This window comes from Brassica napus, unplaced genomic scaffold, assembly GCF_020379485.1.
Source record: "Brassica napus cultivar Da-Ae unplaced genomic scaffold, Da-Ae ScsIHWf_487;HRSCAF=742, whole genome shotgun sequence".
NCBI lineage: Eukaryota > Viridiplantae > Streptophyta > Magnoliopsida > Brassicales > Brassicaceae > Brassica > Brassica napus.
This window is the reverse complement of record NW_026016562.1, coordinates 27,038-54,066: the sequence shown is the minus strand read 5'-3', so window position 1 is coordinate 54,066 and position 27,029 is coordinate 27,038. Positions and strand designations below refer to the sequence as shown.

Here is a 27,029-nt window from a genome sequence, read left to right as displayed (position 1 = left end):
CCTGATCAAATAAGACTTAAGAAGAGCTTTCTAGGTTAGTGATATATCTGAAACCACCTAAATAAGAAGTATATATAAAATACATAAGATATTTTTAATCTGCAAAATATGCAATACTAGATAGCTAACCTTCTCCCCAATGGATTCTCCATGACCTCAAAACACAGACATTCACTGGAGCAGGTGAGTTAAGGTTGTATTCACTCAAAGTCACTGCTTCCTTTCCATAGGCAACACACTTTAAGTGTTGTAACATGTCATTCATTTGGTGAGTTAGCATATTAATATATATGAAAACTAAGATCTGTTTCTTAAAAAAAAATATGAGTAAAGTCAGAAGTTCAAACTCTGTGTTAACCAAAGTGAACTCCATCCTTGTATTCTGATAAGAAAATATCTCGCCAGGTCCTAGTTTTTCAAGTTGTTGCAACTCCCCAACAGCAACCATAGCTCCACAAAGGTCTACACAAATAATGGAAATAAGATGAAAATTGTTAGCTGAACCATCTTACACGACCGAGTTAAGTAACTAATCAAAAACGAAACAAACTTATACATAACATACCAATACAGTACATTGGATGTGACACCCCTTTCAGTATTGTATTAAAGTTCGCAAGGACAAGAAAATTAGAATCACGCAAGGGTTGAATCTTCCTAAAAACATGTTGTCGCTGTGAACTTAATATAGTATATGCTCCTTGTTCTTCTTATGAACTCAAAGACACTAATTAATTTGAAATTGTATATCTCAAACCAATCAGCTTCTTTGAGATAGATTCCTTCTGGAAGAAGAACTTCAAACGGCAATGTTGCTTCCATAGTAGACCCCTGCAGATATAGTTAAAGACAATACAGTTTACCTCTTAAGAAAATTGCTAAATAGGTATATTATATAAATTGTTAAAGGATAACTTACTTTCTCATCTCCCAAACGTATGATCTTGACTTTAATCTTCCACATACTCTTGAACGGTTTCAAATTAGGCACAACAGTTATCGCAGCCATTATAGAAGAATGAGGGAAGAGTAGTTGTGTTTTTGTGTGATTGAGATCAGTACAATTCGTAGGGGACGTGAGTCTTATATAAGAGTAAAACCCTAAGGCTTGTAACTTAGTTTCCACGTTAAGAGCGAATTGATTATCATATATTTTTGCATTGGCCAGCACACTAAGATTTAATTATATTGTCATAAACTGGTTATCTTAGTTGATTCTCATATATTCTGGCCTTGGCGAGCAACCAACGAACTGGTTTTACCCGCGAGATTTCAATAGACTCATTATCTCGGAACCGACCGGTTCGGTTCAGTAAACCCAAATAACGTATGTTAAACTCTCTCTTATACATAGTTCTCACGTAACGTTGTTATAATGCTTTGGAGTTCTTGCTTCACAAACTAATGGTACGTTGAATACATTATAGTGCCACAAATCTCGTATAAGACAAAAGGAAAAGACGTCTTCATCTTCTCTGTTATGTCCTCTTGAGTAACAGAAAACTCAGCTTCTCTTCTTGGGACGTCATCATCTTCTCTTTCGATCAATCTTCTTGGGATTCTCTATACTCCTATATACTCTTTATATCTCAAGCATGCGCATAGATTGACACATTGAAGAACAAAGATATTTGAGAACTCAGAAGTCACGTTCAAGAACAACGTTAAACAAAATAATGATATTATTTATAGTTCATACATTCTATACACGTTCAAGAACCGTAATGCAGTGGGGAGCTTCGCACCTTGGCATTCCAACCTGGCTTGCAGTAATGTATATGAATCCCGTGGATTATAATGTTGGTGACGTACTGGATCGTGATGCAAACCCCCCCCCCCCCCAAGCGATGTGCACGGACAGAGCACAACCTTCTATGGTCTCGAAAGTGTTCAGGATGAGTACATCTTTCAGATAAACGGTCATGTCTCATTGAAATATGATACATATTGTGCTCTTCTTCAAAGTGTTCAGGATGAGTTCTTCATTGAGATGAATGGTCATGTCTCATTTAAAGATGATACAGAGGGACTCGTCTTGAACCACGACGTGTTTAACGTTTCGAGCCTTGAGGTAACTGGGTCGTCGTTTCCTGAGTTGGGGGATACGTAGAACTCCGAACCTTTCATTAAAAACAGTGCGGTTGAAGTAAATGGTGAGTAAGAATGAAGAAGAGACAAATCCGTAGCATGAGCTTTACGTGAGAACTCCAAATCATGAGTTGGTTACTTAATTTTCTAGATTAAGGAAACTCTTTAAGAAATCCGCTAATAGAAAAATCAAATAAGGAAACTAATTTGTGAGAGTCTCTCTCCAATAGACACGTGTCCTACTTGGTGTGAAAGCATTAACTCCAATGCTCCTCTTTTAATATATAAGGGATTTTTTAAATCGGAAAGTTAAACCGGGATCCAGTTGTTTTCTTCTTGCCAAATGCATAAATATTTTCAAACCGGAAAGTTAAACCGGGATCCAGTTTGTTTTCGTCACAAGAGTACTTATCTTGGTTAATTAAATACGCTGATCGTGCGTGGCTTCAGACATCAATCTACATCTCTTTTTCTCGGCAGTTCTGGTACATGCTGTCTCTCTCTCTCTCTATCTCTCTCTGTCTATCGAATGTCTGCTGTATGTTTTGTTTGATTTGATTTGAGTTTTTTTAATGCTCAAGTAGTATTGCGTGAGCTAAGAAAAATGGAACGAGTTTTGACTTTCGTTTTCCACATCTTTAGCTTCTGTAGTTCGATCTGAGCAGCTTTGGTGTGATTCACATTTACCCTTTTGTTATAGATTCTAAAGTTTCAGTCTTTAGTTTGATTCAGATCCCAATTATGCAAATGCCCTTTTGATCTGTCTGATTCACATTTTTTCGTTAGAGTGTCACTATTACATCTTGGTGTTTGAATTCGTAGTTGCTAGAATGTGAATTCTTGACATTCTGTTTGTGTAATTCAGTTCAAAACTTTGTTCAGTTTGTGTTTGGATTCAGAAGAAATGGAGGTGAAAGCGAGAGCTCCGGGAAAGATAATACTCGCAGGGGAACATGCTGTTGTCCATGGATCCACTGCAGTAGCAGCTGCCATTGATCTCTACACTTACGTCACTCTACGCCTTCCTCTTCAATCAGGTTCATTTTCTTACACATTCTCTGAGTTTTGGTTTCTTTCTTTGGTTCTTAATGCTTCCTTTGAGATCAGCAAAACTGTGGTTCCTTAATTAAACACAGAGTGTATCAGATCAGATATTGATTAGTTGAAGATCTAAGCTTTTTCTTTGGAATGTAGCGTCTCTAGTTTCTCTAGCTAACTGGATCCAAAACTAAACAAACCCTGGAATCTGCAGAATGTTCATGAGTTTCCAAATTGATTTTGTTCTTGACTATGTTTGTTCGTGTTCCAAGTAGAAGTAGTATCAAATGGATTGAGGTTGTATTGAATTTAATTCACTCTCAGCGTGCCTGCTTGCTGGACTTGAATTTAATATCTTTGGATTAGTACCTGATGGATTAAAGATCAAATGTGGAAGAAGTAATATTTGATGTGTTTTTTTTTTCCCAATGTAGAAAAAAAATCTGAAAGCATTTACATTTCCTTTCTTCTTACAGCTGCTGAGAACAATGATAGGCTTACACTTCAGCTCAAGGACCTTCCTTGGAGTTTTCCTGGTCCGTTGCCAGACTCAAAGAAGTGATTCCTTTTGATTCAAACACTTCTACACCAGCTTCATGTTCAGGCGATACCCTTAAGTCGATTGCTGTTTTGGTTGAAGAGCAAAATATTCCAGAGGAAAAAATCTGGCTGTCCTCTGGGATCTCCACCTTCCTCTGGCTATACACCAGTATCAGAGGGTAAGGAAAAAACTCAAAAAACAATCTAAGCTCAAAGAGATTTTCCAGAGTTCTTGAATCTTGTTGTTGTGTGTTATATTTAGATTCAATCCAGCTACGGTCATCATTACAACCGAGCTTCCATACGGATCTGGCCTCGGTTCATCAGCAGCTTTCTGTGTAGCTCTCACATCTGCTCTCATTGCATCTTCTATCTCAGACAAAACACACCGTGAAGGTTGGTGTTCTCTAGATGAGACCAATCTCGAGTTGCTGAATAAATGGGCCTTTGAAGGTGAAAAGATCATCCATGGGAAGCCTTCTGGGATCGACAACACCGTCAGTGCATACGGTTAGTTTCAACTGTAAAACATCCAAATTCTATACGTTAAGAGAGAGACCATTTCTATTTAGCTGTTTCTTGTGCAGGCAACATGATCAAGTTCTGCTCAGGAGAGATAACTCGGTTACAGTCAAACATGCCTCTGAGAATGCTAATCACCAACACTAAAGTGGGACGGAACACGAAGGCTCTGGTCTCTGGTGTATCAGAGAGAACTGTCAGACATCCATATGCTATGAAGTCAGTGTTCAATGCCGTTGACTCTATAAGCAAAGAGCTAGCTGCGATCATCCAATCTAAAGACGAGGTCTCGGTTACTGAGAAAGAAGAGAGTATCAAAGAACTCATGGAGATTAACCAAGGCTTGCTGCAGTCAATGGGTGTTAGCCACAGCTCTATTGATACCGTGATCAGAACCACGCTTAAGCACAAGCTTACCTCAAAACTTACTGGAGCTGGAGGTGGTGGCTGCGTCCTCACTCTGTTACCTACAGGTATCCTTTCTTAGAAATATTCAATCATCCTTTCTTGAATCTTGATTCTTGTTTGTCCCTTGACATTGAATCTCTCTCTCTCTCTGGTAAACAAAGTGGTTTCAGGGACGGTGGTGGATAAAGCGGTGGAGGAGCTTGAGTCCTACGGTTTTCAGTGCTTCACTGCCTCAATTGGTGGTAACGGAGCTGAGATTTGCTTTTGATCAGATGCTATATGGTTTAACAAAATCATACTTGGCCTCTCACCATTCTAAACTTGCTCACCTCTACTAGAAGAAAGCTGCAGTTACAGATATAAAGAGTCCATTTATTTTTTTTACTACTGATGTATTGAATGTAAATTTTATTTACAGTGTTCTTTCTCTTGTTGTTTAATTGTAGACATGAATGCATTATAATGGACATGTTGAAAGTAAGTATGAAACTTTGCATACAAGGTTACATTCTTTGATGAGTTCTCACTCAACTCTCCTCAACCAATTCGAATGTTGTCCAGCTTCATCATTTCATATATGTGAGAAGCTGGTCTCCGGACATGTTCATGCATTCTAAGTAACAATCTATACAACGGCAAACTTGCAAGGCCAAGAAGATGTAAATCTCTAACATATATGTTAGCTTCCTCTATCTTCTCCTCCTTCTCAAAGTACTCAGCAATAGCCAGGACGATTCTCTGAGACGGTCTCCAATGACATCCCTTCATTAGCTCGAATGCTCGGTGCATAGCATCAATGGCTTTCTCCATACTCTGACATTTCACCCATCCCTCCATCAAAATCTCCCAAGTCTTGTAGTTAGGACTACCTCCTCTCTCCAACACACGGTTATGCAAGGACTCGGCTTCGCGGATCAGTCCATTACGCGTGTAAGCACCCAAAAGAACATTGGAGACTCTAACATCATAGTTACAGCAATTCTCCTCCCACTCCTCAAACACCCTCTCAGCCTCAGCAAGATCACCAAGCTTCACCAAGGATGACAATACACATATGTAGTTTGCACAAGTGATCCTCCCAGAACAGACTTGGAACCTTCCCACAAACGAACAACTCCTTCCTTATCTCCTAAAGAAGCATACATAGTGATGAGGAAGAAGTATCCAAGCCTATTACTCCTATTCAACTTCTTCTCTGCACTCTCAAGCACCAACTTAGCCTTCTCAACAAAACCAACCTTAACATAAACATTCGCTAGACTACACAACGAGCTCCACCCAACTTCAACGCTCCTGTCCCCAACCATCTCCCCATAAACACTCTCCACAGCTCCAACACCTGACGCTTCGCAGCACGCGTTCATCCAGAGATTATAAGAAAGAACATTCCTAGGTATCTTGTTCCTCTTCATCAACCCAATCACCATCACTACTTTCTCATACTGACGAGTCGCTTCGTAAAGCTTCATCATCTCGTTGAACGGGTGCGGAGTTACAAGAAACCCCAAGAGATTCAGCTTCTCCATTAGAGCTTCAGCTTCTTGAACCAATCTAGCTTTAACATAGCCACGAAGGAGAGGAAGGTAAGCTGATCTAGCTGCTGAAACAGAGCCTTGAAGCTGCTCGAAGTATTCCTCAGCTTGCTTCAAGCCACGGGCTTTGATGATCAGTTCCAGCTTAAGAGAAGCGTCGTGGGCACTAAAGTTAACGTCTTTTCGAGTCTCCATCCACTCCATCATCTGCACATAACGGTTAAAAATCCAAACTTTTTCAACTTCTGTTTTTGATAAAGGGAGAGACTTTCGAAACCTGGAGTGCGAGATCGTGACGGTTCGATCTGATTAGGCGCTTGGAGATGAACCGGAGCTCCGATAGCGTGACGGGGTGACCCGAGTCGACGCGTTGCTGAAGCAGGGAGGGGACAGAGTTATTTCTCAGTATCTCCTTCAACGTAGCCGTGGCGGCGCCTGAAGAGAGGAGCCTTGTTACGCCGGAGATGGAGAAGCTCGTATTCGTAGCCAAACGATCCTGCTGCTGTACATTGTAGTTGGATGCTGCGGATGTGAGGACGGAGAGGAGAAAGTCAAGTGATGGGAAGAAGGGGGTTTCTAAGATGATCTGAAAGTTTTGGGGGCATTTCTATGTTTTATGATAAATATGGTTATACTGAAATGAAGATTGTTTTTTTGTCTTGTTTAATTATGCTATTATAAATTAGTAATAAATTATAAAAAACATTATTTAGATGATATTACAGCAGCTGCTTTATAAGGATTTACGTCTGACTGCAGGATATTTTTTGCATCATGCTGAAGATCTCTTGTAAGCATTTTCTCAAAGTTTCTGCATAATTCGCTTTTTTCGGGAATTAAAACCCAGACCTCCTGTAAAAATTGCGTTGTCTGAGATTTTAACCCCAGATCTGGATGTAAAAACTTTTAAACCTTAACCACCAAACCACCGGTACTTCCACGAATGAAAATTGTTTATAAACGGAAAATAGGGATTAGTGTAGACTAAACCCCGTAGTTGCCGAGACCAAGGGCAGAAGTCTTTTTGTAAATGGTAAAATACACCGTCACTTTCAATAATAAATACTTAAATCTTCCATTCAACACCTAATCCGTCTTTGTTAATTGTTATTATGCATATGTGAGAGCTCATGTCAATTCACATATTATAGAAAAAGACTTTCAGTATAAGTAAATGGTAAAATACACAACCACTTTCACTAATAAATAAACACCACCATGTCAATCTACTTTAAAAATATATATATATTTGAAAAAAAAAACTTATGTAAATGAAAAATTACTTATGCGTGGTGGCAAAGACATAGAACTACAGAAGCATCATTCCTCACACAATTCTTGAGTTTTGAACTTTGGCGTCTCTCTCCCTCTCTCAGTCTCAGTCACCAGCTTAGGTCAGGGCTTATGCTTCGTTTACGTATCTAATCTTTCATTTCAGGTTGTTTGTTGATGTACTCTTTCTATTGTCTATCATGATTCATGCGTGGTTATGAAAACTCGCCATCTTTCTCATTCTTGCTGCTCGTGTTCCTCACACATTCGGTTTCTGGACATGAACTTAATTTTTATTTGGTTTTCGTTGCAGTTTCAGATGGCGAGATACTCAACTGGCACGGTTGTTGACTTTTCTAAATCTGTACGAATCGTTGTGATTGGTGACAAGGGCACTGGAAAGTCCAGCTTGATTGCCGCTGCAGCCACCAATTCTTTCCCTGCCAATGTCCCTCCTGTTTTGCCTGATACCAAGTTGCCTCTTCAGTTCTTCCCTGACGGTATACCCGTCACCATCGTTGACACTTCCTCAAGGTATTTATCTAGTTATATTGGTTTCTACACGAAGAAGAGCTTTGTTGTTGGGGATAGCATAGCACTTTGCCACCTGTTTAGTTACTGTTTGAAAAGAAGGGCTTAGGTGGTATTCATACCTGGACAGCTTTGTTGATGTGTTATAAGCAATGTTCTAAAAATCGATAGATGGTAACTAGGCACTTTATAGAGGACTAACGACTAGGCGGATTATTCGGGATCTAAACGAGGCTTAGGCATTAACAAATTATTGATTTATTTTATATATTTTATACATTTATATGATATATTTTAGTTTTTAAGTTTAATTATAAAATAATTGTGATGAATTATCAAAATTAGATATACAAAACAGAGAAAGTAGACAAATTTTTAAATTTGTAATAATATAATTGCTTAATTTAACATATATAGACAATTTTAGATCGATTTTAACAAATTTAACCGATTTAGAATATTTTAAACCAATTTGAATCATATAAATTGGAAATAAATCAGATTTTAAGAAAATAGTATATGATAGGACAGAAACCAATTTTTAGAACCTTGGTCATAAGTATCTTTTAATATTTCATATCTTGGGTTCAGGCAGGAAGATAGGGGCATGGTTGCCGAGGAATTGAAGCACGCAGATGCAGTGGTTTTGACACATGCCAGTGACGACCGACCTGAGACTCTCCAACGTTTGAGTACATACTGGCTTCCAGAGCTTCGGCGGTTAGAGGTTTGATTTTTCTCTTTGTTTACATTTTAGCCATGTCACTGTTCTTGTGGTGAAATGTGTAAAGATTTTGCTGTTACCTTATCAAGATTGTCTTGTGACCTTTTCTTAACAGGTAAAGGTTCCTATAGTTGTAGCAGGCTGTAAGCTTGACCTCGACAAGAACCAGGCCAGCTTCGAACAAGTGATGTCACCTATAATGAACCAGTTTCGGGAGATTGAGACTTGTATCGAATGTTCTGCCCTGAAGCAAATCCAGGTATTATGACGTCTTTTTTTCCTCTTCGGATTTATTATACATCTTAGCTCAAACATGGCACACAAGTTGGTTCGACTTTCGAGGGAGCTAAGGCATGTGATTGCCTTTCTAAAAAAAAAAATTAAAGGAAACAAACAATGCTAGATTGGAATTGTTAAATTATATTTCAGGCTGAACTATCATCCTTATAAAATAAACTTTTTCTGTAGGCACAAGAAGTTTTCTATTATGCACAAAAAAAATGTCATTCACCCAACAGCACCTCTGTTTGATCAAGAAACTCAGGCATTGAAGCCACGGTGTGTAAGGGCCTTGAAGCGTATCTTTATACTATGTGACCATGATAAAGATGGTGCTCTTAACGAGGCTGAGTTAGATCAATTTCAGGTTTTATTTCCTCTTCTTGTGATCTGGCTATTTCATCATCAATATGGCTCTAGACTATCCTTTACAATTCTCTTTATCCCAATGACGCACCTAATAGTTGTCTCAAATAGGTCAAGTGCTTCAATGCGCCATTGCAGCCTAATGAAATCGAAGGTATTAAGAGGGTTGTGCAAGAAAGGTTACCAGAAGGTGTGAATGAAATAGGACTGACAGTGGCTGGCTTCCTGTTTCTACATGCACTCTTATTGAGAGAAAGGGAGGATCGAGAACATGGACTGTACTTAGGAAGTTTGTATATAACAATGATGTAAGACTGGCTAATGAATGGCTTCCACCTTCATTATTCAAGAGAGCACCGATCAGGTAAATTGCTAAAACAGAATCCAATGTATGTTGATTACTATAAGTGGATGAAGGTTTGGAATTTTATTATTATTATCAGAAATAAGAATTAGGATGCTCACAAGTTACATTGCTGGGTTACAATTATATTTCAGCTCACATTAATTTGCCTTCCTTGGCATTTTGCAGCTAATTGCAATGGTTGTGTCGGGGTTTTTTGTGTAGAGTGTTGAGTGGACAGATTGTTGTAGCAAAAGAAAAGAATCTCTAAAAAGAAAGTTTTTTAAATTTAAAGAGAAAAGCCGACCGGGTCTACGAATCTATTCTAACTCTCAACGAATTCACGAATTTAGGCGCGAATAGGAATTGTAATCCTTTCAACTTCTCAAGGTATAATGACAGATCGAGAAGCTCGACTAAAAAGAATCGGAGGAGAAATTTTGTGTTATATATGGTAATCCTTCTAATATCAAAATTGGATATCCGGAACTTAGCATTTGTGAAAAAAAAGGGGGGGGGTTGGTAATACCACCCCTGCTAAAAAAGTTTAGAATTTTTTACCCCGAATGAAATTAAAGAAAAAAATGAATTAATGAAAGTTTTTTTATGAATCACTTCCGAACGGTTATGGTTCGATTTTGTTTAGATACTAAAGATTTTTTTTTTTTAGGTCAGCTTCTGAAAGGATTCGACATATTTTTGTATAGGTATACCTATAGGAGAAAAGGGGGGTAAAAATTTTAGTAAGTTCTTAGGTATTAAGTTAATCGGGGAACAGCCACTTTCTAGACTCCATAACAAGGATTCAAATAAGTCAGTGGTTTTTTGAAATTCAACATTCCTTTCACGAAGATACAATTCAAGATTCAAAAATATCAAGAAACCTTTTTTTCGTCCAACAATAAGTATATTAAGAGAATTAAGGAATAACAACTATGAAAATAAGGGCTTCCGTTCGTAAAATTTGTGAAAAGTGTCGGCTAATCCGTAGGAGGGGACGAATTATAGTAATTTGTTCCAACCCGAGGCATAAACAAAGACAAGGATAATCTTACTAAAGGAAAAGGCACTTCCAAGGAGCTAGTAAAAAAAAGGTCCGTTTTGACATGAAATGGATATATCCATATATTTCTTGTGAAATGAAAAAATATGGCAAAACCTATATTAAGAATTGGTTCACGTAAAAATACCCGTAGTGGTTCACGTAAAAATGTACGTAGAATACCAAAGGGAGTTATTCATGTTCAAGCAAGTTTCAACAATACCATTGTGACCGTTACAGATGTACGGGGTCGGGTGATTTCTTGGTCCTCCGCGGGTACTTGTGGATTCAGGGGTACAAGAAGAGGAACACCTTTTGCTGCTCAAACCGCAGCAGGAAATGCTATTCGAGCAGTAGTGGATCAAGGTATGCAACGAGCTGAAGTAAGGATAAAAGGCCCTGGACTAGGAAGAGATGCAGCATTACGAGCTATTCGTAGAAGCGGTATACTTTTAAGTTTCGTACGAGATGTAACCCCTATGCCACATAATGGTTGTAGACCCCCTAAAAAACGACGTGTATAGAACTAAATAAAGGCTGAAAGGGTTTCAAGAGAAATAAATGATTCAATGATCTGATCAAATAAAATTACTATGGTTCGAGAGAAAGTCAAAGTATCTACTCGGACACTACAGTGGAAGTGTGTTGAATCAAGAAGAGACAGTAAGCGTCTTTATTATGGACGCTTTATTCTGTCTCCACTTATGAAAGGTCAAGCCGACACAATAGGCATTGCGATGCGAAGAGCTTTACTTGGCGAAATAGAAGGAACATGTATTACACGTGCAAAATCTGAGAACATACCACATGACTATTCTAACATAGTCGGTATTCAAGAATCAGTACATGAAATTTTAATGAATTTGAACGAGATTGTATTAAAAAGTAATCTATATGGAACGCGCAACGCGCTTATTTGTGTCCAAGGTCCCGGATATATAACTGCTCGAGACATAGTTTTACCGCCCTCTGTGGAAATCGTTGATAATACACAGCATATAGCTACCTTAACGGAACCAATAAATTTGTGTATTGGATTAAAAATCGAGAGGAATCGCGGATATAGTTTAAAAATGTCAAATAACTTTGAAGACCGAAGTTATCCTATAGATGCTGTATTCATGCCTGTTCAAAATGCGAATCATAGTATTCATTCTTATGGGAATGGGAATGAAAAACAAGAGATTCTTTTTCTAGAAATATGGACAAATGGAAGTTTAACTCCTAAAGAAGCACTTCATGAAGCCTCCCGGAATTTGATTAATTTATTTATTCCTTTTCTACATGTAGAAGAAGAAACGTTCTATTTAGAGAACAATCAACATCAAGTTACTTTACCCCTTTTTCCTTTTCATAATAGATTAGTTAACCTAAGAAAAAAAAAAAAAGAACTAGCGTTTCAATATATTTTTATTGACCAATTAGAATTGCCTCCCAGAATCTATAATTGTCTCAAAAAGTCCAATATACATACATTATTGGATCTTTTGAATAACAGTCAAGAAGACCTTATCAAAATGGAACATTTTCACATAGAAGATGTAAAAAAGATATTAGACATTTTAGAAAAAAAATAAAAAAAGCATTAAAAAAAATTTGACTAAAAAGTCAATTTAAAATTGAAATGGATTTTAAACCTTCAACGTAATTTCGATTTTCCAGTCAAACCTATTTTACTTAATAAAATTAATTTAGATATGTATCTAGGGAGAATTCATTTTGAAATGACTACTCCCTAGATACCCACGCCTTTTATTTTACAATTGAATAAATTTAATTAAAAAAGACCTAAAGTTAGAGATTTATCAATTGGTAATGTTGCTCCAATACCTAACCACAGGGCCACCACGGTGCCAATCAAAAAGACGGTTGTCGCGACTGGACGACGAAATGGATTTTGGAACTTATTAACATTTTCCAAAAAGGGTACGGTTAATAATCCCGCCGGTACTGAAGCCATTAAAAGAACACCCAATAATTTGTTAGGCACTGTACGAAGTATTTGAAATACAGGAAAGAAATACCATTCAGGTAATATTTCCAAAGGAGTTGCAAAAGGATCCGCAGGTTCACCAATCATTGATGGTTCTAAAACCGCTAAGCCTACGTTACAGGCAATGGTACCAAGAATGACTACTGGAAAAATATATAAAAGATCATTGGGCCATGCGGGCTCTCCGTAATAATTATGACCCATACCTTTAGCTAATTTAGCTCGTAATACAGGATCATTCAAATCTGGTTTTTTTGTTATTGGGATAGGTGAATTCTTATGGATCCATCCCCCGAGGGAACCGGACATGATAATTTTTCATCATCCGGCTCGAGCAAGAATTAACCAAACTAAATTAATACATACAAAAAATATATATGTTATCCACAAGTATTTAATATGTAAAAAAAGAATTATCCGATTCCAAAGTTATTGCAACTAAAGATTACCATAAATTCCATTCTTACAGGTAAATGCTCAACACCCACGTAAGCTTAAAAGTTGATCATGATTAAGTGCTTTCTGGATCGTCTCATACCTTATCAATTAATCCTTAATCTCAAAAATTATATCGAGATTTTTCAAATACAAAGGATTTACTTGTTACTAATGAAGTCTACCCTCTACTCTTCATTAGATCCTGTATTCACTCCGATAGTATCAGAAATCGAGTCGATGCAGAGGAAATGAATGCATTTACATACTATTAATTTTTTATTTTTTTAGCTCTTTTTTAGTAAAAAATAGCTAAAAACATAATCCTGATTATGTTCCATCCCTTAATCTCCTGGATTTTTGGATTTTACGGAGCCCACTCATCCACGACATCGTCGGGTATTATGATCATAGAAAAGATTCTCTTCAAGTGAACCAGCCTATCCCCTGTATGGGGCTTACACAGTGGTTGGAACAAAGACACATTTGGTTGTGAATTCCAATGTAGCAGATAAAGTCATATTTCTGCACGGCCCGATCAATAGTTCAAGTCACACACTCCCATAATCCATTTTCTCTTCATAGAATTCCCTTCAACTTTTTATGTCAAAAAAATAATACAATATTGTGGAGTTGAAGGGAAATATCCAAATACATGTCTTATTTTTTTAATAATCCATATTTATAGCAATAAAATACGATTGTTCCTTCACCAAGTAATAAGATAAATTAGTAATTAAAAATATCTAGAATCTATATTATTTATAAGGGACCAGAAATACCTTGCTTACGTATCATTAAGAAATGCATTAACATAAATACAGCCGTAAGAAGAGGTAATACAAAAGTGTGTAAACTATAAAAACGAGTCAAAGTGGATTGTCCAACACTAGCACTTCCGCGTAATAATTCTACAAGAGGCGATCCTATTACCGGAATAGCGTCAGGTACACCTGTTACAATTTTGACTGCCCAATAGCCAATTTGATCCCAAGGTAAAGAATAACCTGTTACACCAAAAGATGCGGTCAATACACCCAGAACCACACCAGTAACCCAAGTTAATTCGCGAGGTTTTTTAAAACCACCGGTGAGGTATACACGAAATACGTGCAGGATCATCATTAGGACCATCATACTTGCCGACCATCGATGAACTGATCGGATTAACCAACCAAAGTTAGCTTCAGTCATTATATATTGAACAGAAGCAAAAGCCTCAGTAACAGTTGGACGGTAATAAAAAGTCATAGCAAATCCCGTAGCTACTTGTACTAAAAAACAAGTAAGGGTAATTCCTCCTAGACAATAAAATATGTTGACATGCGGAGGAACATATTTACTAGTTATATCGTCTGCAATCGCTTGAATCTCAAGACGTTCTTCGAACCAATCATAAACTTTATTGAGATAGGTAAACCAAGGTTCCTCCCCCTCCAAGAACTGTATATGAGAATTTCATCTCGTACAGCTCAAACAAAAAAAAGACCCAAATACTGATTGAAACGGATATGGAATATAAAGTTTTAAACTTCTCTCTCATTCAATATTATTTAAGAGTCAAAATGCGAAAGCTCTTCTTTGTGGTTAAATGCCAAAAACTCAAGTCAGCTCATACGTCTTTATGTTGTGTTGATCGTTACAGGCCTCTTGAATCTTCTAGATTACCTACCGTTATTGTCTTTTTTAGTTGGTATTTGTATGGAATGGGAATACGGATTTCTTCTTGTTTTCTTTATTATTGATAGGAATTTTCTTGTTAAGACCCTACTTATTAATTGAAACCTCAGATTCATACGAAAACCACGATAATTCAATGAAACCTTCAAAGTCCAAAGTTCACTGAGTGAGAACCATTGGATCATCACTTATTCAATAAAAAAAAAAAGAGCTATAATGATTAAAAACATAAAATACAAAGAAGCGTTTGTCCTTTGATCTAAATAAGAGTTTAAAAGCAGAAAAAAATTGATTTATGAAAATTTATAAGATAGAACGGAAAGAAGTCCGGCTACGAGGTCTAAGTATTAAGTATGAATCATAGTTCGAAAACTTTGTGATCTATTTGATCTATTTCGTGCTCCAGATACTCGAATGAATATCCGACGAAATAAAACCATCTTGATAAAGATGACAGACCCCCTTCTCTGTACTATCCATAGGGTCAATTCTAACAAGTCACACACTCATATTCCGGAAATATACAATGCAGAAAAAAATTTCGCGGTCGAACTACCAAAGGAGAATAGGTGCAAAATTTTAGACCTACATACTTTACTTTTTTGTATCGAACAAAAAGCTAGCACTTCAAGATTCTTCTCAGTCTAATTCATTGAAATTCCATCCAGTAGAACAGAGGAATTATAAATCTCCAAAATAATAGATAGGAATACCGCAAATAGTGCCATTGCAACACCCATCAAAGGGGTCGTTCCCCATCCAGGAGCTACTTTACCATATTCAGAATTCAACGGTTTCAATAACTTCCCTACAGTAGTGCTTCTTGGACCAGATCTAGAACTATCTTCAACAGTTTGTGTAGCCATAAATCTTATTTTGTATTCATTACGATCTGTTGACTTTGTATACCATTCCGTTGTAAATAAACGATCTTAGCATAGATCCATTGTGGTCTTTCAATTATATAATAATGGAAACAGCAACTCTAGTCGCCATCTTTATATCTGGGTTACTTGTAAGTTTTACTGGGTATGCTCTATATACTGCCTTTGGGCAACCCTCTCAACAACTAAGAGATCCATTCGAGGAACACGGGGACTAGTTGACGTAATCAGCCTCCAAATAGTTGGAGGCTGATTACGTCAATGAAGAGAATGAAAAATTATTTCATTTTTTAGTTGAAATTGTAGGCGGTTCCCGAAAAAAAATAGCGAAAAAAATGATCCCTAAAGTCGATACTAAGAGAAATGTATAAACCAATGCTTCCATAAATTTGATCGTGGTTTACAATTATAGCTTTCATACCTGTTTTGTTTATGTTTACTGAAGGAGTATACCTCCGGATAAAGAACAAAAAAGAGTCAAAGAAACGGCAGCGATTTAAATCAAGATTCCTACAGTACCCTACCTATTAAATGAAATCAAAAAAATCGCAAACAGAAACTAAAAGAAAAAAGCAATGTTGCATCAGACTGCTTGTCTTTTTGTAGTTGGATCTCCAAGTTTTTGGAATGCCCCAAATTCCACCTGAGCATCCAAATCTGGATCAATACCAGCAAAAACATCTCTGAAGAGGGTTCTAGAACCATGCCAAATGTGTCCAAAGAAGAAAAGTAGAGCAAACGAAGCATGCCCAAAAGTAAACCAACCTCTTGGACTGCTACGAAAAACACCATCGGATTTCAAAGTAGCACGATCTAATTCAAAAATCTCACCCAATTGAGCCCGTCTAGCATATTTTTTCACAGTTGCGGGATCACTATAACTTACTCCATTGAGTTCACCACCATAAAACTCAACAGTTACACCTACTTGTTCGACACTATATTTAGATTCTGCCCTTCTAAACGGGACGTCGGCTCTAACAATTCCGTCTCCGTCTACCAAAACAACCGGAAATGTTTCAAAAAAAGTAGGCATACGGCGTACAAAAAGTTCACGCCCTTCTTTATTTCTAAAGACGGGGTGTCCTAACCATCCAACAGCTATTCCATCCCCATTGTCCATTGAACCCGCTCGGAATAATCCCCCTTTTGCTGGATTATTACCAATATAATCATAAAAAGCTAATTTTTCAGGAATTTTAGACCAAGCTTCTGATACACTTTGATTTTCAGCTAGTCCGGCACTAACTCTTCGATATATTTCTTGTTGAAAGTATCCCTGATCCCATTGATAACGAGTAGGACCAAATAATTCGATGGGAGTAGTTGCAGAACCATACCACATAGTTCCAGCAACAATAAAAGCTGCAAAAAAGACAGCAGCAATACTACTGGAAAGGACGGTTTCAATATTTCCCATACGTAATCCTTTGTATAGACGTTGAGGCGGACGAACACTAAGATGGAATAAGCCCGCTAATATACCCAACGTCCCTGCTGCAATATGATGAGAGGCTATTCCTCCCGGAACAAAAGGGTCAAAACCCTCCACGCCCCACGCCGGATTTACGGGTTGGACCTTTCCGGTTAGTCCATAAGGGTCGGATACCCATATTCCAGGACCATATAATCCTGTTACATGAAATGCGCCAAAACCAAAGCAAGCCACTCCTGAAAGAAATAAATGAATTCCAAAAATCTTGGGCAAATCCAAAGAAGGTTTTCCTGTACGTTCATCACAAAAAATTTCTAGATCCCAATATACCCAATGCCAAATAGCTGCCAAGAAGCACAAGCCAGAAAACACGATATGTGCTGCGGCTACCCCTTCGTAACTCCAAAGACCCGGATTCGTTATAGTCCCTCCTGTAATATTCCAACCGCCCCATGAATTGGTTATTCCTAAACGAGTCATGAAAGGTATAACGAACATACCTTGTCTCCACATTGGATCAAGAACAGGGTCGGAGGGATCAAAAACAGCTAATTCATATAGAGCCATGGAACCGGCCCAACCAGCAACCAGAGCAGTATGCATTATATGAACCGAAAGCAAACGACCGGGATCATTCAATACAACAGTATGAACACGATACCAAGGCAAACCCATGGAAATACCCCTTTATCAATGAAAAATAGACACTATGTAACTTTATTGCATTGGAAAAAACTATGTTACGGACCCCCCCTTTTTAGGTAATTATTTCGGAGAAAGGATTAATATTTGTTCTATTCTGTTAGTAATAATGGAACAATTCGATTCATAGGAAAAAAGGGAAGCGGATCTATTCTATATCCGATAAGTACCAATACGCAATGGGGGTGAATCCTATGTTATATGAACCAAGATAGCTATTGTTGTTCAGAAGCCCGTTCGTAAAAAGTTTCCTTTAATTTTTATTCATTCTCTCTTACTTTACTTTTATTTTATATTTTATTTTAGCTTATTCAACTTCTGTATTAAATATGATTAATTTAAATATGATTAATATTAATAAAGTAGGAAAAAAGGATAATATGATAAAAAAAAATGAAACCCCAGTCTTACGTTTCCACATCAAAGTGAAATAGAGAACTTCATTCTCTTTTTTTTTCATTTCATGCCTATTGGCGTTCCAAAAGTACCTTTTCGAAGTCCTGGAGAAGGAGATACATCTTGGGTTGACATATAGTGCGACTTGTCAGATATATTGGGCTATATGGGATTTCCCCATTTTCTCCCTCGATCGAGATATCCTCTGTTTCGCTCAAAAAGATTGATTGAATTATCAAAAATTTGTAACGCGAAGCGCAAAAAATAAATTAGAATTAAATGCAGGGAGTATTTAGATTGATATTAGATTATCAAAAATTTTTTATGGTTTACGTGATCGGACTAATAAAATTAAGTATCCAGGCTCCGTTTAGCAAAAATCCAATTGATAATTAATATATAATATTTTTATAATTACTACTTAATATGATATGAATATGATATCAAAATTATGATAAAAATTCTATTAAAAAATAAAAAAAATACAAAAAATTGAAACAGGGTGATCTAAAACTGTTGATCAAATAAAATAATATAATTAAAAATTTATTGACTATTTGACAGAAGACATGTGAAAGAAATGAATTGAAAAAAAAAGAAGGAGTAGTAAAAAAAAAAAAGACGCGGTATTTGGTTCATTTGTCCTATATGTGCAAATCAAAATCGGGCAAATTTTTCCTTTTACTCGGAGTAGAGCATAAACCTAAAAAAACGGAATAAAAAAAGGAAGAAGCCCATTCAGGAACAAGAAAAAACCATCCCCATTTCAACTGAATCTCGATGAAAAAAAAATATCAATGAATCAAGTTAGTCTGACAGGCCTAATCAATCGTTTTATTATTTTATTATTAGGATTATAATATCTAATAAATAAAAGGGGCCAAAACTTATTTATTTTTTCTTTTACTTTTAAAAGGGAAGCAAGCCCTTCCCTTATTAAGTTAGAAAGAAAAGCCTTCTCTGAAAAAAAAGGGGGGGTTGGAATCGACACATTGATTTTTTAACAATTTTTGTTGAACCGTATGCATCAAAAGGTGCCTGTACGGCTCCTAAGGAATAAAATTTTATCCTAATCAACCGACTTTATCGAGAAAGATTGTTTTTTTTAGGCCAAGAGGTTGATACCGAAATCTCGAATCAACTTATTAGTCTTATGATATATCTCAGTATAGAAAAGGATACCAAAGATCTTTATTTGTTTATAAACTCTCCTGGTGGATGGGTAATATCTGGAATGGCTATTTATGATACTATGCAATTTGTGCGACCCGATGTACAGACAATATGCATGGGATTGGCCGCTTCAATAGCATCCTTTATCCTAGTCGGAGGAGAAATTACCAAACGTATAGCATTCCCTCACGCTTGGCGCCAATGAGTTTTTTTATTTTAGAGAAAAAATACTATGCCTTCGCCCTCGGAAATATGAATTAGTTAAGTAATAATAGCATGGCACTTCGAATTCGATATGAAATTTTTTAGATTAAAAAAATTAGATTATATATTGAAAGAGTAGTATGGGATAAGAAAGGGGTATTTAAAATGATATCTTCCCTATTCGGGCACATCCCAGCGTCACAAACTTTGTTTTCACACCGGAAGCTTATTTACAAAAACAAAAAAAAAGACACTTTGGGATTGCTGAATCATAGACGGATCAAAAAAAATGATATATAAAGCAACGGAACCATCATAGTATTTTTTTAACTCCTACAAAACAAAAAAGAAGGATGGTAATTGGATCATTTATGGATCCGCGTATAATAGAACCTATATTTTGTTTTCTTTCGCCGAAAGGAAAGGTCAAAAACGTAAATTCCATTCTAGAGCCGTATGCAACGCACAAAAAAAGCCTGTACGGTTATTCAAATTTCTCTGTTTTTTTGGTTATCTCGCCTCATTCTGCGAAATAGAAAAAGCTTTTCTATTATATCATCAGGGTAATGATCCATCAACCCGCTAGTTCGTTTTATGAGGCACAAACGGGAGAAGTTATCTTGGAAGCGGAAGAACTACTAAAACTTCGCGAAACCATCACAAGGGTTTATGTACAAAGAACGGGCAAACCTATATGGGTTGTATCCGAAGACATGGAAAGGGATGTTTTTATGTCAGCAACAGAAGCCCAAGCTCATGGCATTGTTGATCTTGTAGCGGTTCAATAAAAATAGGAGCGATTTCATGCAAATCTACCACTGCTAATTTTATATCTTTTTAGATTAAAGGTTTAGTTTCATATTCTCTTCAATATATTTTTTTTATATTGAAGAGAATCTTGAAGAGAAGTAATTCAGAATTAGCCGGTTAGAACCCATCTAAACCAGCCCATTATTTATATGATTCCGTATGCCAACCATTAAACAACTTATTAGAAATACAAGACAGCCAATCCGAAATGTCACAAAATCCCCAGCGCTTCGGGGATGCCCTCAGCGACGAGGAACATGTACTCGGGTGTATGTGCGACTCGTTTAGATCATAGACTGAAACACAAAAAGGAAATTCTTTTTGAAATATCAAGGATCAGTACCTGTTAATAAAATAGAATGGAGGAACTCGATTCATTATTTCAAAAAGATAGATCATTCATATCTTCTATTGTGTCTGAAACTTATGGTTTACATTGGTGCAAATCCAATCAACTCCATTTTTTAGAAAACCCCCAATGATAACAAATGGTTATCAATTAAGCGGGGGAAATCCCATTTTTTATTAAAAAGATTCCACTCTTGAAAGAAAAAACGGACTAACAGGGTAAATGACCAAATCAATTTTAAAATAAAATACCGTTACTGTATAAAGTGGATCTCATTGTGAAAGATCTATTACTGGAATATTAATGGGGTAGAGCCAAAGAATGTGAATTGTACAAGTTACCAATAGTATTGATTAATTAAAAGAAGGAGCTCCGGTGTATAGAGAGGACCTCACCGTTTTAGAAGTAACCATAGAAACGAAGGAACCCACTATTTATCCATTTCTATTTACTACTTTTTGTAGTTATTCTATTTTTTTTATATCAAGTACCAAGGCAATTTATCCTTTCAAAGCAAAGGAAAATACCTAGCCAAAAATAGTGGTGGGGAAGGTTAGAGTAGCAAAAGCCATTGGAATTTTTTTTTATACATTGGAATAATTCGTTTGGTTATTAATGACTAGTAAAGGGGAAAAGAATAACTAAAACTAAAAAAAGAATTAGTTATTCATCAAAGTTTGATTTATTCAATGACTAGAATTAAACGCGGATATATAGCTCGGAGGCGTAGAACAAAACTTCGTTTATTTGCATCAAGCTTTCAAGGGGCTCATTCACGACTTACACGAACTATGACTCAACAGAGAATAAGAGCTTTAGTTTCGGCTCGTCGGGATAGGGGTAAAAGAAAAAGAGATTTTCGTCGTTTATGGATCACTCGAATAAATGCCGTAATTCACGAAACGGAGGTATTCTATAGTTATAACCGATTCATACACAATCTGTACAAGAAGCAATTACTTCTTAATCGAAAAATACTTGCACAAATAGCTCTATTAAATAGGAGTTGTCTTTATACGATTTCAAATGAGATCAAAAAATGAGGGGATTGGAAGAAATCCACTAAAATATTTGAAATAGAGTTCTTAAGTAGAATAAGCTCGGGGAGGGTAGAGTAGAAATTAGTATTATAAAAAAAGTCGTCAAAACAAAACGAGGGTATATAGTCGCTAAAAAAAGACTTATTCTTTTTCTTTTCGACGATTCTTTTCTTTTTTTTTTTTTTTATGACAGAAACAGACGTAACAATCAAATTTTGATTCTTGATTGGATTTGTCGAACAAAATATTAACCTCTTTTTTAATTCCTTCAGATTAGTTATTCAATTGAAGAATAAGTCTATTTTTTTCTGGTTCTAAGGCTAGTAGTTCTAGGGGTCGACTCACTTCTTTCAAATTGTTTCTGATTATTAAGAAAAGGTAACAAAGATAAAATACGAGCTTGTTTTATAGCAATAGTAATTAATCGTTGTTGTTTTAAAGTTACTCTATTCACCCGTCTAGATAATATTTTTCCTTGTTCACTAATAAATCGACTAATTAAACTCATGTTTCTATAATCAATTCGATCCCCCGATTGGATCGGGGGCAAACGCCGACGAAAAGATCGCTTGGATTTAGTAAAAGGTCGCTTAGATTTATTCATAATTTTTTATTCCTTACCTATAAAATCCTATTTTTGATCGGATCAAAATAAAAACGATTGCTATTTCTATATAGGATAGAGTTTCTATATAGAATTAAGAATATAGGATTTGATTTCTTTCTATTATTTTATTTGTTTATATTTATATATATGTAATAATACGTAGATACTCTCATTATTCCTGTTCTTAAAATAAAATTTGACATACAAGCACTCAATTTTATCTATTTCTTAATTTCCCCATGAATTGTATGTTTATAACAATAGGGACAGAATTTTCTCAATTCCAATCGACTAGGAGTGTTATGCCGATTCTTTTGAGTAATATATCTGGAAATTCCAGCCGATTCTTTCTTAATATCATTTCGAACACAACTGGTACATTCCAAAATAATTGTTACTCGAACATCTTTACCTTTGGCCATGAAACCTCCTTTGGATTTATGATTCACCCCCAATCTTCTATTTTAATTTTAGGGTCCATAAAGAACAAGAACAAAAAAAATAGAAGCTGTTAATTAACTCAAAAAAATGTCTTAAATATTTCGTTGCAATGAATATTAATTAGTAATTAAATAAAAAGAAAATAATAAGTAATATAATGATTTTTTGAAAACTATATTTCAAATCTTTGTACAGTATTTTTTTTAAGTATCTCGTAGGATACTCTTTCCCTAGCAACACTTTTTTTTTAATTGGATCCTGAACCCTCGTTTTTATGACCTTTCGGCCCCCCTTTTTTTTTCTAATTCTTTTTTTAGAATTAGAAAAAAAAGGGGGGGTTATTCCCCGATCGTTGATCGTATCTCTAAATTTTTTTATCCTTTCTGATGTTAATAACTAGAATTAAAAAAAGGGAAATGTTAATGCATCTGGAAATAAACGATTAATCTCTATTAATAAACCTGCTAACGAAACGAACCATAGAGTACTTAGTACCGGTGCTACGGAAAGATATGTTTTTAGATCTCGCATTTGAAATCCTCCTTCTTTCTTCTTTATTGTATTACAATATATATAGTAATATATATAACTATAGATGTACATGTAGTTAAGAAGTTCTTGTATTTGTATATGTAACCCCCCATTTTCAAAATTAGAATTGAAATATTGTCTACTAGAACGATCTTATAGATTCCATTTTCAAATGGAAACGCCTTTTTATGTAAATTTGAAATTGATAGGATTTGCCTAAAAAAAGTAATTTTTTTAATTATACTTATATATATGTTTGTTATCTGATATGAAACAAAAAAAAAAGAAGGATGTGGAAAACAAGATAGGAATTGTTTACAATGACACTGTAAACCAATCGAAAGGGATGTAGCGCAGCTTGGTAGCGCGTTTGTTTTGGGTACAAAATGTCACGGGTTCAAATCCTGTCATCCCTACCTAATTACTGCTCAGAAGAGCAGTAACGAGGAATCCATTTTAGATTTATCTTTTTTTAATAAAATTGGACATACATATAATTCTGAATTTTATGATATACTATGATATAGTATATACGTACAAAATCGATTCGAGTTAAAGAATGTCCTCTTTCTAGCCTTTTCGTTTTTTTATAAAAAACAAGAAAAGCGCTCTTAGTTCAGTTCGGTAGAACGTGGGTCTCCAAAACCCAATGTCGTAGGTTCAAATCCTACAGAGCGTGATGTCACTCTTGTTTATTAGATTGTGTCAAAATTCCACTGTTCGCAAATAATTGAGCAGCAATCTGAATTCGACCTCCCGCATATGAAAGCAAGAAGGAGGTCAGTCAAAAAAAAGAGATGTTAATTAATCAAAAGTCCAACTGATCACCACGTCTGTATTGTAAATAAGCAGTTACGAATAATCCAGCCAAAGTAATAGGAATTAGACCTAAGACGATTCCAAATAAAGAAACTTCAATCATTTCAATTTTATTTTGTTTTCATTTTTGAAAGGGAGAAAAGAGAGGTACTATCTATTCCTAGCTCTTAATCTGTATTGCCGACGAATCTCAATGACCAAAATTGGGTAATTAACACGGTAAGGAACTATCGAACATATGAAATACCATATAAATCTTTTTTGATCAAAAAAGATTCATTCAATTAATTTCAAATAAGTCGTATTTTGCTTAGACCAATAAATAGAACTGAGGTTATAGTTAAAGCTGCTAGTAGAAAACCGAAATAACTAGTTATAGTAGGCATGAAGGGACTCAATAAAATATGTTTTTTTATACATATGTTTCTAAAGTACTTCCCGAAGTTTCAATAAAAAAATTTTTTAAAGTAAAGATAGATACAAATACTAGTTCCAAGAATCAAAAAATTAAATTGAAAATTTGTGAGTTATCAAGCATTATCGGTGGTATGAACAAAAATAGAGAAAAAGAAAAAACGAAATTCATCGTCTTTGGCATCTGCACCATCTCAGGATTCAGAATTCACGTAACTGATTCATTGAAAAACTCTTTAAGAAATTAATAAGAAAAAATAATACATAAAAAAATAACTCTATTATATAACTTCAGTTAAAACATAGAACTTTTTTTGAATAAACATGTAAAAATTTTTAAAAAAGTTGTTTGATTCTTTTTTTTTTAAGTGACCTTAGAACCTAGAATATGCCCCCTTCTACATTTATTCAAATTGAAATAAATTCAATTTTGAATAAAGTAGATTAATATAGTAGAGCAGTTTTCTTCATTTAATCTATGAAATTAAACCAAAAAGCAGTATCCTACACGGAGAACGAGATCAGTCAAAAAAAGAGTTATTTATTTTAACTAGATTTTTAAAACTTGTAATTAGCAATTTCTATTATCGTTTCCTTTCTAGGTTTTAGGTTTTTTTCTTTCGATATTATATAGAAAATAGAGTGAAAAACCCATCATCTTTGTAGTTAGTTAAAGAAAGAAAAAACCTTTAAATTGAATACAACAAAACAATGCACGCATTCCAAAGATTTAGTATTATTATTTTTTTATTATTTGTTGTTCTTTTGAATTGATCCAAAACTATTCTTCCTTTTCTTGTTACTGGAAATTAATTCCTTAAAATAAAATGAAATAAAAAGCAAAAACGGGGGGGGGTCACATTATCATTACAAAAAAATATCTTCTACAATTATGCATATGCAACAAAAATGAAATTGATGGGTTTTGGATTCAATTGACTTGGGACAATATGAGAATTTCCTTAATGAATTATTAGAATTAGAAACCACCCTCTTGAATTTTCATTTTATCTAATCTTTAGTTTATTTTCTAGTCCAAAACAAATAAAGGATCAAAGCCCCTATAGATTACAGATACAGGAATTTGAAGAAGTGGAACATGGTTATACATCGACAAGCAAAAAAAAAAACGAAATAAATTATCTAACACTTCAGTTCTATACTAATTCAAATTGCGTTGCTGTGTCAGAAGAAGGATAGCTATACTGATTCGGTAGACTCTAAAAATACCCTTGGTACTTTATTGACGATCTCACAAAGATGTAATCTCAGTGAATTTGAATTTACTGATTCATCTTTTACAGAATCGATTCCCTACAAGAATATCTGGAGTTCAGTATGTCTGGAAGCACAGGAGAACGTTCTTTTGCTGATATTATTACCAGTATTCGATACTGGGTCATTCATAGCATTACTATACCTTCCCTATTCATTGCGGGCTGGTTATTCGTCAGCACCGGTTTAGCTTACGATGTGTTTGGGAGCCCTCGTCCAAACGAGTATTTTACAGAGAGCCGACAGGGCATTCCATTAATAACAGGCCGTTTTGATTCTTTGGAACAACTCGACGAATTTAGTAGATCTTTTTAGGAGGACCCAATGACTATAGATAGGACCTATCCAATTTTTACAGTGCGCTGGTTGGCTGTTCATGGACTAGCTGTACCTACCGTTTCTTTTTTGGGGTCAATATCAGCAATGCAGTTCATCCAACGATAAACCGAATTCAATTATTTATAGAGCTATGACACAATCAAATCCGAACGAACAAAATGTTGAATTAAATCGTACCAGTCTCTATTGGGGGTTATTACTCATTTTTGTACTTGCTGTTTTATTTTCAAATTATTTCTTCAATTAAAATTAAGTAAAATTAAGAAAAGAGCGTAGAATAATAAAATAAAAAACAAAGAGTAGTAATTTTCTTATCCCATTCGTTTTCTTATCCCATTCGGATGGATTATATATCATAATTATCTCTGACTGTTTATGTTTCTAGCATGACCACTCGATGAAATGTGGAGGGAAGCAGGATAAATGGCTGATACTACTGGAAGGATTCCTCTTTGGGTAATAGGTACTGTAGCTGGTATTCTTGTGATCGGTTTAATAGGTATTTTCTTTTATGGTTCATATTCAGGATTAGGTTCATCCCTGTAGAAATTGGATGAACTGAGTTATAGACGTGAAAACATAAGAACTCAACGGGGCCCAACTCTTCCTTCTTTGTCTGATTCGAGGGGTCCCGTTGAACTGCTAATAATCAGAACAATTTTTATCGTGTTTTTGAAAAATGAACTTAATTAGATTAGTAGGTTAGGAGCATATAGTATTATTAATTAACCTTTCAAAGATCGCAAAATATGGTTTTCGCTGGGGGTTCCTACGCTGTACCCTCCCTGCCAATATCATTCATCTACTCACACTCACA

At 35.6% G+C, this 27,029-nt stretch overlaps 2 protein-coding genes, 1 non-coding gene and 2 pseudogenes across 5 annotated transcripts; 3 read left to right on the top strand and 2 right to left on the bottom strand.

The window, feature by feature from the left end:
* Positions 1 to 2,600: 2,600 nt before the first annotated feature.
* On the top strand, positions 2,601 to 5,973 carry LOC125604231 (annotated as a pseudogene).
* On the bottom strand, positions 5,050 to 6,926 carry LOC111211966 (annotated as a pseudogene).
* A 585-nt stretch (positions 6,927 to 7,511) lies between these two features.
* Positions 7,512 to 9,544, top strand: LOC125604230 (mitochondrial Rho GTPase 1-like). Of its 3 annotated transcripts, XR_007336068.1 has the most exons (6): positions 7,512 to 7,522; positions 7,714 to 7,934; positions 8,523 to 8,658; positions 8,771 to 8,914; positions 9,124 to 9,301; positions 9,412 to 9,544. XR_007336068.1 is itself a non-coding variant. In XM_048774711.1 (5 exons), the coding sequence occupies exons 2-5, from the start codon at positions 7,720 to 7,722 to the stop codon at positions 9,184 to 9,186; spliced, it is 558 nt and encodes a 185-aa protein (XP_048630668.1). In that variant the 5' UTR covers positions 7,512 to 7,522; positions 7,714 to 7,719; the 3' UTR covers positions 9,187 to 9,538. The 3 variants fall into 3 exon arrangements, 2 of the variants coding, with proteins under 2 accessions (XP_048630668.1, XP_048630669.1); XM_048774711.1 differs by having other exon boundaries at positions 9,124 to 9,538; XM_048774712.1 differs by lacking the exon at positions 7,512 to 7,522 and having other exon boundaries at positions 7,703 to 7,934; positions 9,124 to 9,538.
* Positions 9,545 to 13,670: 4,126 nt separating this feature from the next.
* LOC111205513 (photosystem II CP47 reaction center protein) lies at positions 13,671 to 26,932 on the bottom strand. The gene is made up of 2 exons (XM_048774710.1): positions 15,298 to 26,932; positions 13,671 to 14,517 (listed from the first exon to the last, which is right to left on the bottom strand). The coding sequence occupies exon 1, from the start codon at positions 17,785 to 17,787 to the stop codon at positions 16,261 to 16,263; it is 1,527 nt and encodes a 508-aa protein (XP_048630667.1). The 5' UTR covers positions 17,788 to 26,932; the 3' UTR covers positions 13,671 to 14,517; positions 15,298 to 16,260.
* TRNAW-CCA lies at positions 23,971 to 24,044 on the top strand. The gene has a single exon. It is a non-coding gene; the product is annotated as a tRNA-Trp (tRNA).
* Positions 26,933 to 27,029: the final 97 nt, after the last annotated feature.

Excerpts from the sequence above, each read along its gene's own strand:
- LOC125604230 (XM_048774711.1), top strand. The coding sequence starts at position 7,720 with ATGGCGAGATACTCAACTGGCACGGTTGTTGACTTTTCTAAATCTGTA. Across the intron at positions 8,659-8,770 it reads CAGAGCTTCGGCGGTTAGAG|GTAAAGGTTCCTATAGTTGT; the intron begins GTTTGATTTTTC and ends TTTTCTTAACAG. Across the intron at positions 8,915-9,123 it reads CTGCCCTGAAGCAAATCCAG|GCACAAGAAGTTTTCTATTA; the intron begins GTATTATGACGT and ends CTTTTTCTGTAG.
- LOC111205513 (XM_048774710.1), bottom strand. The coding sequence starts at position 17,787 with ATGGGTTTGCCTTGGTATCGTGTTCATACTGTTGTATTGAATGATCCC.